Source organism: Rhipicephalus sanguineus, chromosome 1 (assembly GCF_013339695.2).
Source record: "Rhipicephalus sanguineus isolate Rsan-2018 chromosome 1, BIME_Rsan_1.4, whole genome shotgun sequence".
NCBI classification, from domain to species: Eukaryota; Metazoa; Arthropoda; class Arachnida; order Ixodida; family Ixodidae; genus Rhipicephalus; species Rhipicephalus sanguineus.
Window position 1 is genome coordinate 112,369,755 of NC_051176.1, and position 14,645 is coordinate 112,384,399.

The following is a 14,645-nucleotide window of genomic DNA, read 5'->3' on the forward strand; positions in this document are numbered from 1 at the left end:
TTTCAGTTGAAACGGTGTGCTTCTTATGGTTGGAGTGTCACCTAGTTCTAGTATTTTTCTTTATCCTCTGTTCTTGTAGTCCTACAACAAACAGGCAAATAAATACAACATTCGAACTATCACTTGGTGCACGTTTCACAAAAAATTTATGTTTAAGGAAGTAGTATCAGTAAAGCGGAATAATTTTGCTTCATGTTATATTAGCGTTTTGTCAGGCCCCCTTTGCAAAAAACACTGCTGCCATTCTGAGGGTAGTGATGAGTACAGCGTTGGCACGAAAATGTGAGGCGCTCAAAGATTATCTCAGTCTTCGCGAACAGCTACCTATATGGCTCGTCCACAGTCGCCACGTAAACACGATGCTGCACCGTGGCTGCTTTTATGTAAAATTCCATATATTTTCACAAATGTCCCTGCCGGGCAGAGGAGCACAGCTATCCTACAACTTTCTTTGTGATCTTTCACAATTAGTGCAGTGTGTACCGGCCCCACGTCATGCTGGAACACAAAATATGCGTTGGAAAAGCCGCCTAGCTACAGATCAATGATGATCTTGAGAACGCCAGCAAAAAATAAATTTTCAAGTTCATTCGTGCGTCGTGTAGAACGTAATTGCAAGTTCAACATTGTTACCACTTTGAAGCACACGGCTTCGTTCCTGCGGTACCCGTGCAGCAGACGACACGCGCTTGCTTGCCCGACGCAATGCGCGCGACGGCAGAATTGTCGCACGCCGGACGCACTGCGCATGAGCAATGCTTCTCGCGGCCACCGCTTAACTGCGCTCGGAGCACGGAAGGCCACGCGCTTCCGTGTTCACTCTCAAAAAGATTGCGTTTTAAGTGTAAGCTCGGACATCGCGTTACCAATTTCAAGCGCTCGTTCCACCGCTATGCGGCGCACTCAGACTGTATTGTTATTTTTACGTTGTCCATTATTCACAAAACGCAAGCCTACGTCCGGCACCTAAAACCAGACAGAACGCTGTGCACCTCAGAGACTGCAATGCTCATAATGCCGGGTGCGTACGCACTAAAGGCTCCGCGCGTTTCAAATCAGCGAACGCGCGCGAAAACAGTAGCTGAAATAAGCGAACGCGCAAGGAAACAGTAGACCGAAACACGCAACCTTGTATGACGCGATTCGCGTAAACAGCAACGGTGTATTATGAAAATAAAACGCTACACTTCGTCGTTGATGCCATATTATACCGGTGTCACACGCGTACTTTTGATCGCGATCGGGCCTAATTCGGATCGAAAATCACTGTTAAATTTAATTATGGTCGGGCTCGATCGCCTTCAGCAGTACACCATGTGCCGGTGTCACACAAAGGAGGGCCGGTATATGGTAGCGATACGCAATGCTCGATTCTATGCTTGTCTTATCCGCCGCTTGCGGGCGCCTGATCCCGTCTACCACTGGACAAGCGCGAAAAGGCCGGTATTAGCAACGGCAAATGCATCGCTTCAAAACATCGGCCTAGCATTCGACCAATAATGTCATGAACTATCGAAGATGGCAATTAACAAGCCGGCATGCAACACGGAAGTCCGTTCGTTGGGTGTGCGAACACAAACGTGCGAGCCACTGAATCTACATACATAGTGGGCGACGAAAAAGCTTACGACAGCGACGTTCCCTCTAACTTTGTTTATTATTATTGTTAATTATTCTAACAATTCTCTGAATCGCATATTCATCGATATTTCTTAGATTTCCAGATGGAAAGTAAAGAAAGCAGGAGTCGGGTGTGTACACATTGCTGGGTCAGTTCAGCAGGGGTACAAACCTGATGTGTCCCACTTCCACGCGGTCTCTAGCATCTCTGAAATCCCGTGGAAAACCAACAGCACGTTACCCGACGCCACAGTCAAAAGTTCGCGCCACAACGCAAAATGCAGCGTACATTTTCCTTCCGTTGCTTAACACGGCTGCGCCTTTTAAAAGACAGGCTACTATTTCGTTACAGCAAACGTTCCGTTGTAGTTGGTGCTAAAGGGGTAGAATGCCACAATTAAGATAAACGGTTAATTAAGCGTGGTTAGGTCCATGCCAGCCGCGACGCGCGAAAGCCGCACATTGCAGTGGGTTAAGCAGCGGCAGCAGTGGCTTAAATCTGCAAACCAATAACGAGACCACACTCAAGCAAACCAAGATTTTGGAAAATATATAACACTGCGCATCGAGATTGTCTCGCGTAAAGCCGCAACCTAAACATTAGCTTTCATTCTTTTAAGTTACGGCTTCACTTCCTTCTACAGGCACGGTGCGTGCAACAGAAAGCCCACCAAAGGGAGGAGAGTTGTTAAAAGCGTAAGGAGGGCGAGGGCCCCACTCGAAGGAAGCGCTTGACCCCAAACAGCCACTCCCATATGTTGGCGCCCCATGCGGCGGCGGCACTACGTCGTGCGCCATCCAGAGAAGACCTGGCAGCTCAAAGACTCACCCCTGGGTGCCCGAGGTGTTCCGGCACTCCCTGCGGGAGGTACGGCGTTGTGGAGCCGTTCAGCGTCCTCCCGTTGAGATTATTTCTGCCGCCGGGGGACGACGCCATTCCGTCTTTTCCGGCAACCCCGCTTCCGCAAATGGCGCTCGCTACCTGCAAGCGGCGGCAGCACGTTGCTGGAGAATGCTGCAGCGACGATGGCGACGCGAGGCCCACCGGCAAGGGCAACGCGGATGCGCGTTCGACTCTCAAAAGGTAGCAACGAGGCTCGCCGCGTTCAGCCCTTGGCACGCGCCTGCCGACGGAACGGGCGCCGATGGCCGACGGTCTCCCATGCGCGGCGGCGGCGGCCGACCGGAATTCGCGGGAGGCCTCGCGAGGGGGGCGAGGACGGCACGCGCTTCACTCACGTGCCACCTCGCAACAATCGTCGCGACGACATCGCGGAAGCCGGTCCGCACGGGCGCGCAGCGACGACGAGCCTGGCCGACGCTGGTCGACGCAGCAGGCGACACGAGGAAGACGCCATCAGCCGCACGGATCGAAAATATTGAAAATGGTGGCCGTTGTAACGCGCGCGGAGGAGGAGGAAGTACGAGAGGATGAAGGCGGGAACAATCGGAAAAGCGCCCGTTACCCTAGCAACCACGCCGATAGGGAAAGAGCTGCTGCGCCTCGCGACGCACTTTTGCTCTTTAGCGTATTCTCTCTCGAAAATAATTGAGCAAAGGAAATCCTCACGCTCCTCGGCGGCACACATGATTTCGCGCTAGATGAACGTCATATCGGCAAAGGACGTGTTCGCGAAATAGCGCGGCGTGTAACACACCACCTCACGGAGCACCTATGTATCAATCTCAGCGTGGCTTCGCGTTTTATCCTCACAATGGACAGAAACGGCGCTCGTTACCGAACAGCTCGATATCGCGCACGTTGCCGCCTCCAAGCAATCGGACGGCCTCATGCTGGGCTCGAGTAGTTTTTAGTAAGCGCTCATGCTTGCTGATGCAGATCCCTCTCAAAAAACGCGTGCAAACTACGTGCTCACAACCAACGCGTGCAAATGAGTATGAGTATAAACGCTCACCTGTTGCATATTTTTATTTTCATCTGGTGTGCCCCGACGCCTTTCGTGCATCTGATGCATCATCTTCTCATAGCGCTCCTGCAGAGAAAAAGTAAACAGTTATTTCATGCGACAGTGACTCAGCGTAACGAGCTCCACACTCCGCTAAGCGGGATCGAAGAGGAAAAACGGGCCGCATACTTCAATGTCGCGCTGCACAAGTGCTTCGGAACGGACATCTCCGCATACTACCGCGATACTCGCCAATCGATCGGATATGGAATGAGCGGTACGAGGAAATCTTGCTAACGGGAAAAAAATAAAACAGCCGCTCGTGCCTGCGGGCACAGGACGCGGCCCCACAACGCTTTGTAGATGTGTTCCTAGGCGGCGCCACCATCCCACCATCCGTGGCTTGAGTCGGCTCGGCTGATCGGCACAGCGATCTCTCTCTCTCGTACGGGCTCCACGTTGAGAACGCGCTCTGCGTGTACTTTAGCCTAAAGCGCAGCGCACCTAAATGGCTAAAGCTTCAGTACTAGCAAAAGCGGCAGTTCAACTACAGCGTAACTAAACAAAGAATGTATAGTAAATAGTATATAATCAACTATCAAGCGATAGTGAATACTTGTGGTTGACGAACACCTGGCGTTTTACGCAGCAGCGCTGAAAAGCTGAGCAACTTTGTAAATGTCATTTTCGAACGCTTTTTCCTTCAGCTGACAATACCTGTATTTCTTTTTAGATTTAAAAGGAAATGATCACAGATCGAATATCCGCACTTCTTTTTTACATCTTTCTGTCCACGTCAAAAGCAACCAGATTCCCCAAGAAAAAAAAAAAACGTAAAACTACTGTTTACTTCCTAATCGTCAACGCGCTACTCTAGCTATTCTTGCACAGCGGAGGTGGACAATAGGTTATGTTAGGTAGACGATAGTCGAAACAACGCATTACACATGCGTTATAGACCATGCCAGGTGCAAGCAGTGAGTGCGCATGTCACACTACTGCGCAAAGTTAATCATTATTTTAGTCTATGTCGATAAACAAGCAAAGCAGCGGCATACTAGGCTTCAGGCAAGCCTGCAGCCTTCTGTATCCACATTTACATTTCCAACAGATCGCACCCGACAGTGCGCGAAGGCACACAGGTCGACACGCTCGCTTATAAGTTATAACAGACGAAATTGTTTCGGTCACCGTCGCACCATTTACGCATCGCAATGCCGAAGACTAAGAAGAGTGGTTATCTTTCCCTCAGTTATGATCTTTTGATAAATAATTTTAACGCAGTAGCATTGAATGGCTGACCTTTTTGTAGATGACCTTGTGTAGACGAAAAGCGTGGCCATCGAAATGTGGGCCAGCGCCGCCATGCAAGGAGAGTGCAACGCAACTTATATAAGTGACTGTAAAACATCAAAGACGCAAGAGCGACTGCCTACGAAGAAAGCACTTTGTGCCGCGTATACGCGCGATTGTTTCAAGGCGTAATCTTTTATTCTCAGGGTCGTTGTTTAGAAAACGTTAAATTTATGCTGCAAATTACACAAAAACCAATGCTCACATGAGCTAAAGCCACGCAACGAAGACTTCTGTAAAGACTTATACGCTCGTGTCTGGAGCACTCGAGCACCTCCGCTGCAGTGCAAACGTCGGAAACACCGAGCAGACTCGTGTCTTGACAGTCATTACGTACATGCGCACGCAAATTTTCTCGTTAAAGTTAACAATGGAAACGTGAAGGGGTTAAAATAATAAAAGAACACAGCACGAGTATCCCCCGGTATCAAAATGCGAGACATGAACACAATGAGTGCGTCCATTATTTACTAGGATGCTGCTGCACGGCTCCTATTAGTAAAGCGTACCGAAACATTACGCCAACTTGTCTGGCGACGACGACATAGCTGCGGTGAGCGCCAAATGTTGTTCGCGTAATCAAAGACAGGGATACTGACGTCTGCCACACAAATGCGACGAATACTGCCGCTTTAAAATCACATCGGTGATCTGCTTTAGCCTAATCAAGAAAGGGGTGGGGGATGCTAAAGAGCAGTAACAAAGTGTTCATCGTACGGCGAAAGGCAACCGTCATACGTCTCGTCCATAAGCTGTAGAAAAGTAAGCGACAGTGAATGGCGTTCACGCACGGTTAGGTGCCAAAGGGCAGTTTCACAAAATTTATGCATTTAGGCACGCTGCTCGCAACAGCTTGGGCACAACTGCGCACGCACTACTCGTCTCCCCGCAGCTCGTATAGGTCCCGGGACGTACAATGACATCGCTGGGTCTAGAGCAAAAAAAAAAAAAAAAAAACAAGATAAAAAAAGACCGTCGCGTTAAAGAAAATCAATGGTACGGACGGGCGAACGGAAACACTGACGCGTCGAAAAATAGGAGGGACGGAGAAGGAACGAAGGGGCGAGTGATGCCCCAGAGCTGGCAAATCGACGTTTCCTTCCCTGTATCCGCGGCTGCTCGAGAGAGTTTCCAGTCCGTTCGCCGGGGAGTAAGTAAAAGTGCAAAAGAGGGACTCGAGAAAGAACGGCAAGATGGCGAGCATGTGGCGTAAGAAACGGAAGCGGAAATGAGGTCCCCGAAAATGTTCGCACACCGCTCGACACGAGGAAGAAGATACTCGCTGGCAGCGGCGGGAGAGACGGCGAAAGTTCCGAGCCGGAAGGTCAGGAGCCGAGTGGAGAGAAGGTCAAGTTATTTAGCCCCCTCCCCGCGCAGTTCTCCGACCCGTGGGCCCCGCACATTTTGCGAGAGGAATATCGATCAGAAATTCCGGGAACCGGCAGAGATCTTCGCACCCGCCTGGGCTCTCCGTCGTCCTCCTCACGAGGTCCGCGCTCTCCTACACTGTTATACATTGGACGCATTGTGCGGAGGGAGCCAGCGCGAGATTGCGCCCCGATATTCGCGTCCGCGCAGGCGCAGCTCGCGATACGCTCTCCAAAGACCGCGGCACGGCATCGTCCACCAAAATTAAAGAACCTGGAGACACAATTAAGAGACTCGCGCCAACGGCGATGCGGTCTCAGAGACGGCACAGCGCGAGGGTGTGACAGAACTCAGTAGGGCCTTCTGCGGCGAGAACGCAGCTCCAACTTGTGGCGATTTGGGCACTGCCGAAAGAGTTAGAACAGTACTGTCGAGGAAGCGCCTTCAAGGCACAGAACGTGAAACTAGGTGATGCATGGCAGTGGCTCACTGCCATGCATCAGCAAGAAAAGCTTGTAGAACAGAAGGCGTGTTGCTAAACATCCGCTTGCTTGCTTTGGACGTTTCACTTCATCATCATCATCATCATTATTATTATTATTATTATTATTATTATATTGCAGCTGAATCGAAGCAAGAACCGTGGTGCGCAACTGCTTTCATTGACGTAGTAAAGGCACTTGGGTACGCATAAACCGCATTTGTTTTCTTCGCACATCCGGATATCTGTTAAGTAGACTTACGCCGCATCTATACTTGAATGAACACCTCCCTTTTGCAAAATTCATTAGTAGAATACAGCAGTAAGGCTAGTCCGGCTCCCTCCTCGGTAAAATCGTTTGCCGCTACAAGCGCGAGTTCCAAAATCGCTCCTTGAGCGCGCTCGCTGCATCTGCTGCGCCAACGTGACGCTACCCCTGGCGACATCCTCAACCAACGCCAGGCTACAGCTCATTTCTGTCGCACGCCCTCCGTCCCCCACCTTCCAAACACGCACACACACACAGGCGCTATCCTGCGCCATGTACTGTTTCGCGACCTCCAGATCTTTCTTCTTTACCCTCCTTGTTCCCAGACAGTGGGGTGCATTCCCAGTGACGTCATTTTGACGTCAAGCGACAAGCCCGGCAGACCGCACGGAGGTGTTTTCCCTGCTCTGGTGCGCCCCGGGCGAAACGGCGTGTTCTTCCTTTATTTTTTTCTTCTCGACTCCCCTCGTCTTCTGTCTTCTTGGGCAGGCACCGACGGGCCGTGCTGTCTAGAGCCCCCCTCCGACTTCCATCCCGCCTTTCGACGATGGCTCGGTCACATGCCGGCGCGCCCATTAAAAATGAGCGAGGCCGGACCGCCGCTAAGGCCGCTACACGAAGGAGCCCGCTGCCACCGCAGCAGCCGCCGGGAGGGGAAGAAAAGAAGGCGGCAGGCTGGAGGGCTGCTGCGGTTATGATCGCCTCGACGCGCCCTTGTTTATGGAGGGCGCGTCGAGCCCGCGCGCGAACGGGAATGCGTCCGCTGGATAAGACCGCTTTGAGCGTTGAATTTTTCGGCAGCGCGACATGGATGCGCGAGATACAACGGGCCACGATTAGTGCGCTTATTATGCTCGCAGGCGAAGAAACAACAATATCGAAAAAGGCAAATTACGTTAAGGCACAGCCGACACCATATAACGTTGATGGTCACAGTCAATGCTCACAGCACTGCCGTTGACGGAATGTTGAAATACTTATCTACACCCACATTCCATCGAACGGCACCCGACGAAGAGGCGCAAGGTGTATCAAAGCGCTGGGTAACCATCGCTGTTGTGGAAAACGCGTCGAACGCGCTTCGTTGCATTCGTTCTATTCCGCCTGCGTAGTGGTTAGAGCGCCGGGCAACAAAAGGCCGCGAGTCGAAATCTAGCAGAGAGACCATTTCTCAAAATTTTGTATTTTGTTTATTCGGTGCACATATGCGCTGCGCTTCTCCAATTTCTTAGAAATGACAGCGAGCGAAATTTTGTTAGTTTTCTCATATTCTTAGAACTCTTAGAACTCCAGCCTACAGCAGCAGTGCGGCTAATGCAGCGAAATCAGGGTGTCCGTGATAGGCATGAAAGAATCACAAGCCTCTGCAGCGCCCCGCCCCTCTTAATTACAGTGAATCGCACCTACAGTTGGCTGCCGGGACAGTGGATACAGTCGACGACCTGCACGGCGCAAGGGTTCGCTGATGACGTCACGAGGCGACCGTGTAAAAAATGGGTGAATACGCAGAGTCAGGTACCGTCACCAGCAGCAGTAAAGTGAGATTAGCTTTAGTTTAGTGGAACCGAGTTGATTGTTTGGTCAACTACAACCCGAACGGTGCCTCTCGTATCATAGTCGGCCTGTATACCACAAGGCGCAATAATCGTATGGGACTTTTTATTAAATTTTATTTTCTTTTTTTTTTTTTCAAAAACACATATACTCGTGTTCCCACAAACGTTTACTGACATTTTAAAGAGCCTTTTACGGGAAACACGCCAGAGCGAGCCAAACGAAAGAAGAAAAAAAAAATGACACGACCAAGGACGTCCTCGGCTTAACAAAAGGGACAGCCCTTGTTAACGGAGCGACTTTTAAGGAGAAACGACATCAAACTGAGCCGGAACGAATAACTATACGAAGCAGATGGCACGCCGCTCAATGCCTTTACACTCGGTGTGTTCAAGTAAATATAATCGAGACCGGTCAGAGCTGACAGCGAGAGAACAAGCAGGCAAATGTTAGCCCACAAAAAGTAAGGCAGCGAGAGAAAAAGGAAGAAAATGAAATGGACGCAAGAACGAGAGCACTCGCTACAGTCACAGAAACCACGTGACCCCCACCTCCCCCCGAGAGGCCGCGAGAGAAACTCAAGATCCTCGAGACCACGACGAGAGATGGGAAGGAGGAGAGAGCGTTGCGCCTTCAGCGGAGGCCCGAGGCGGCGCGGCGGAGTAAAAATGGAAGGAGGGGAAGACAGTGGGAGAGGGGGAGGATGCACAACGGGCGGAGCAAAGGAAAAGCCGTGGGAACGAATCTCAGAAGGATTTTGACCCGTGAGACACATACGGGGGCAGGTGATGCTGGCTTTTCTTCGCGTGGGCTCACACACAAGCCGCCTCGGTACGCCATGCGCTCAAGCGTCGCCTTTCCTTTTAAACTTTTATTCTCCCTACGTTGCTTGAACAGCTAGCCCGAAGGAAGAAGGGGCGTGTGGAGGCGCTGAGATGCTCTCAGTCATGGCTCACAGCTGCGAAGCGCCAGCTCAAGAATAGCGTATAGTCGTTATATGTGCAGCGGGACTCGAAGGACGCAGGGAAACAGACGCTCGCTCTTGTGCGGGGACGGCGATTCACAAAGAACTGTTAATCCACGAAATAAACAGACAGAAAAAAAGGGGGAAGAGACGCTTTTTATCGAGTGCGCGGACGCGAAAAGCCGCCGACAGTCATATCTGTTGGCGCGATCCATGTGACGCGTTCTGTTTCCTTCCTAAGTAGGTTGCTGCAGACTTGAAATTCTTTTTGTGCTCAATTCCCATCTACACAGCGTCGAGAACTTAATATACTAAAAGTAAATGTAAGCCGAGGAAGGGGTAGAGAGATACTGTTGTCACAGTGCAAACCTACGCCTCTCCACGCTGGCACACAAACACAAGATACACTTTGAAATCTTCCAATTCAAAGTTTTGGTCGAGGAGTCCTCGACATATGAACTATTACCAGTGGAAGCGCGTTATTCTCCCGAAGCTCGCTGCAGCGGTCTGTGTTCCGCATTTGCTCAGCCCTACATTATGGTTGGTAGGGCTTCATGGCGCAAAACTATGTCGGACCTGCTCACACATTTCTACTAATGCTCGCGGAGGACGACAAGTCTACGTTGGCGACATCACCAATGGATATCCCAGAGATAACCTGAATGTTTCATACGGAAGTCCCTTGCACGGCGATTCGGCCGCAGCTTCCGCATCGTGCGGACATTCCACGTTGAGGCCTTTCGTTCAGTGCTTACGCGAGTGTGGTGTAAGTCCATACCATTGGCGTAGTGACTTTTGCGTACGCTAAATTACTGAGAAACGTTAGGCGACGGTTTTCGCAAGGGAAAATTCCTTCAACAGTTATCAGAAATAGTGCGAGCACTTAGGATTACGAGACATCCGTAACTACCACCCGCCGCACGGGTTCTGCGACTATATGGTCGCACGCTTGAAGCTAACAAGGTTGTCAAAATTAACCAGTGGTCTCTCGCAAGCCCAGGTGCAGTTTCCATACATTAAACACAACCAACTAATTTATTTGCCAGGAAGCGACTACATGCTCCTGGAAAGGTCGGATACGTGTTTGGTGGGCGTATCTGTACACTCCCCCCCTCCCCCTCCCCCCCCTTTTTTTTTACACCGTCGGGAACTAAAACGAAGGCTGCCAACGAATCAAACTTTTTAACGTCGATGTTATCAAAAATTGCGATAGGATCAGCTGGAGACATGATAGCACGAGCAGCCCGGGAAAGAAGAAAAGCTGCAGTGACAGCACTTTTCACACACGCTAAGGTAACGACGCGATATCTAGTAAAATGAGACCTCCGGAGGATGTTGTTTTCGCCATGGCGACCGGCCTGACATTGGGGGTGTGATGCAAGTATCCAGCGAAGAAAGGAATTTCACTGGCTCGCTTATCGGTTAGCGGCCCACGATGCGATAGTGTGCGGGCCAATGCTGCGTGCCACGCAAGACGTCAAAGCATGCGTCGCGAGCCTGCATAGATCAGGGACGCCGCTACGTGCACACAAGGTCGAGCTCGACAGGACCGCGAGACGGAGTTGGCAAGAAAGAACGCGTCGGCAGTGAGGTCCCTCCCGGGCAGCGATCGATGGCCGCTTATTGGCCCTCGTCTTGACGGAATCGATATGAATGTCGATACACGGCAGAGTGGAGGGGGCGGGGGGGTCGGCGCCGCAAAGGGCGCCGAGTCAGCGCGCCGCTGGTGCCCATTGATTTTTTGCCCGATCGATCTGGTGGAGGGGGCACAACCCCTCGCCGGCACCACTACCACCACCACCAGCGACGGGCTGTGGTGGTCGCTGCGCGCCAGGGATGACCTCCGGCGCTACCCCTCACCTGCCATCACCATGCCGGCAGCTCGACAGCGTGCCGTGGCGCGCGTGCCTCGAACATGACGTTCATATGTGAGATAGTCGAGTGTCACGCAGTCGAGGTGTGTCAATAATATCCGGCCTCGTGGGGCAGCTCCTGCGCCATCTTGTACCCCCGGTTCCTTGAAGTGCGCATACAGTCGTGCGTTTGGGTCATACAAGTCGTTCACGCCGCACTGCTCCACTTTGGCCCTCGTCTGTAGGAACATGAACCCATGACCACGAATCTCACTAGCACGCATGTCCTGATGACAATTCGGGCGAAAGGAGAGAGAAAAAGAAGCTTGGAAACTCCGCCATAACCTACGTGTAATATCGTTGATCGTTGCACGCGGGACGCAGTGGCGGCCCTCTTCAGCTGACACCCTATTGCAACGGTAAGGGGCATTTAACCGCCGCAGACAACTCGCCATGGCATGTAATCTTCCAATACGGGTGTGAAGAGACGGGAACCTTGCGCGACCGTATACTTAAGAACACGCGCATTTGGGACAGCGAATTCCCAGTGCCTGAGAAATATATGCCGTCTTCCAGGTGGTCGATTTTTACTTTTTTTTTTTCTTCGCGCCAGCGAGCGTTCGTAATTCCCGCTCTGAATTCCGCTGATAAAGTGCCGCGCTCCTCGCCCAAGACACCCCCCTCCGCGAATGGAGGCGGTCGCGGCTCCTCGCGCTCCCCGCCGACCTCCCCATCGAGGCCTGTGTATTTGGCGCGAAGAAGGGCCATCGATCCGAGAAGCCAAGCGACGAGCTCGGCTTTCCCCTTCGCTGCACTGTCGGCCCAGGCCGCAACCAGACTGCAACAGTGTATCCGACGGCGGCATCCGCGCTGCCTCGGGCGTAAGAGAGCGCGGCCACTGACTGCAGGTTCGCTCGTTCGGCGCTCTACGTGACTTTCCTTTCTCCGACACACCCAAAGCAGCGCGATGCTCACGCTCTCCGGAGCTGCAGTTGGGGTTAACTGGCTCTGATTGCAGTCTACATGGGCCTCATGCAGCGTATCTTACTGGTCACGCGCTTAGTTTGTTTCTGCAGTCGCAGTAGGAACGGCGAACGAAACTGCGGTTAAAGCGCTGCCGAATAGAGCTCGGGATGCGTTGTGCGTCTCGCTCAGCGAAATCAGTCGTCGTTATGCGCGCCCTAGGGAAATGCTCGGCGGATATAAGTGATGCGCGGAGGCTAGTAGAGAACGCGAAGACGCCACGTAAATGAGATAGCGAAACCTCTTGAAGGGGGCTCGGGGGTTGGAGCGATCGTGCAGTAGTCACGCCACCCGGGGAATCCACACCTTGTACTCGCAACAAAAAATAAGTCCGGCGTATTCCTCTGCGGCGTGGACTAAACTTCGGCGCGTGCCAACCGCAGTCCCTGCTTCTCACGCACCACTGCTACGGTTAAAGAAAGAAATCGAGGGGGTAAATTTGAAGAGGGAAAAGCGGTTGATGATACCAGACAGCAGCGCATAGAACTCGTGCTGCGATCATGTAAGCGCGAGAGTGTGGAGAGGGGGAGAAGCAGCGCGCTGTTGGCCTGAGGTGCGCGGTGAGAGTGCAGCGTAGCGCGATGTTATGAAGGCGGCAAGCGAGGCCCAATGGCTCGGCTGATTTGCAAGTCAAGCGCATGTCATTGCCGCGGCGGCCTGCATGCGCGAGGAGAAAACCGCGCGGGAGAGAGGGTGAGGCCATCCGCGCACGCCATCCCATTTCGATGCGCCCTTCCGATCGCGTGAGCTCACCCCCCCCCCCCCCAACCACCTCGATTCTAACCCCCCCCCCCCCCCCGGCCCACCCCTCATCCCCCACTTCGGCCTCCTCCACACTCGCGGCATGATGCGGCCCATAAATGGATCTCGCGTACTGACGTCACACGCGGTGCGCATGTGCAGACCGCACGGCAGCAGCAACTGCGCGTGCGTGCAGCTGTCATCCGGAGCTTCTCGGATTTATACCGCTATTGATTTCGCGGAATGAAATTCCCAAATCTCGGATTTGCTTTCTCCCGTTGCATCGCCTCCCTCTCCGATCAAGTCATTTATGTGCAGCGCATACACGTTCAGCATGCACCCGCTGTTCTTTTGTGCTTGGAACGTTTTGTTTCGATTCTCGTCCGTCGGTTGTCGCGCACCAAGCCCAGCATTTTGCTTCTGCCGGGGTTCCTTTCAGATTGTTCGAGTCGGCTTTGTGAGCGAATTCGGTGGTGCGAGAGCAGCCGCGAACGGTGCACAAACACTCACAAATACAAGCAAAAAAATAAAAAAGGCGCGAATAATATCTAACCTTGCTACGGGTCGATTCTTTGTTCGGCAGAATGAGAAAAGGGAATAACCGGCTGAATATGCGCGTTCCTTCTTAAGATGCCGCAAATTACTTTATTCAATGCACAATTCTGGCGATCAATCTGAGAGCATACAGCGAGAAGCAAGTACTATGAATGCTGGCCTCGCAAACCTGACACTTCTTTTTTTGTGTGTGTGGATTTCGACTGTCCTGCTGCCAGATACATGCACAGATGCTGGAAGGCCAGCGCCATCTCTAAACAGTTTTTTTTTTTCTTCAGGCATTATTAAGGAGGAAGCGAAGTCAACTGTGCTGATGCCGTGTGCGTAGGTATATATCAGGGCAGCCGACTATGCACAAAGGCTCCGTAAGGATTGCAGCGATCGCTACATTGCTTCATTGCACATATACATATAATATTCCGGCAACGGCATGTCGAAACACCACAAAAGGACTTCGATACCAGATCGGCGTCATGGAATAGCGGGAGAGTCCAGCTGCCGCAATTACGCCTCAAGGACGGGCGACGCGGCACCGGGACCTTTACAACTATAGAAGCATATCGCAACATCGAATATATGTATGAGAGAGAAATCATTCATAGCTCAGTGCTGCAACCCAATTTAGGAATAAGCCCCCTTTGCGAGGAGAATGTGGAATATTACCCATATCTTCGTTTCAATATCTTACGGTCCGAGAATCTACTGACGTGCACCAACCGACATACGTGTAGACACCAATTACTAAGGCCAGCACTTCACTCTTTTTCTCGGCATGTAACGCCGAAATGTCAGTAATCCAACTCGCAGCCTCGGCACTGAAAATCACCACGCGAAATGAAGACACCACCCTGAAAAAAAAAAAGAAAAAAGAAAACGGTCCGATGCGATACCCAAGAAAATAACGCCAAGACGGAGAAAAGAGTGAGAGAGAAATAGGGAAAGGGAAAAAAGGGGGAGA

The 14,645-nt window shown here is 51.9% G+C and overlaps 1 protein-coding gene across 6 annotated transcripts in view; it reads right to left on the reverse strand.

Annotated features, from left to right (window-relative positions):
* The window catches only part of LOC119396304 (methylcytosine dioxygenase TET3), a 196,919-nt gene that overhangs the window by 65,221 nt on the left and 117,053 nt on the right, over positions 1-14,645 (reverse strand). For 3 of the 6 annotated variants that reach the window (XM_049415909.1, XM_037663464.2, XM_049415912.1), the window contains exons 3-4: positions 3,537-3,614; positions 2,450-2,602 (exon numbers count right to left, since the gene is read on the reverse strand). In XM_049415909.1, the coding sequence (XP_049271866.1) occupies positions 2,450-2,602; positions 3,537-3,614 (231 nt within the window). Of the gene's footprint in view, positions 1-2,449; positions 2,603-3,536; positions 3,615-3,716; positions 3,847-14,645 lie in introns of those variants that run through there. The other 3 variants (XM_037663488.2, XM_049415920.1, XM_037663481.2) reach the window with 3 other exon arrangements.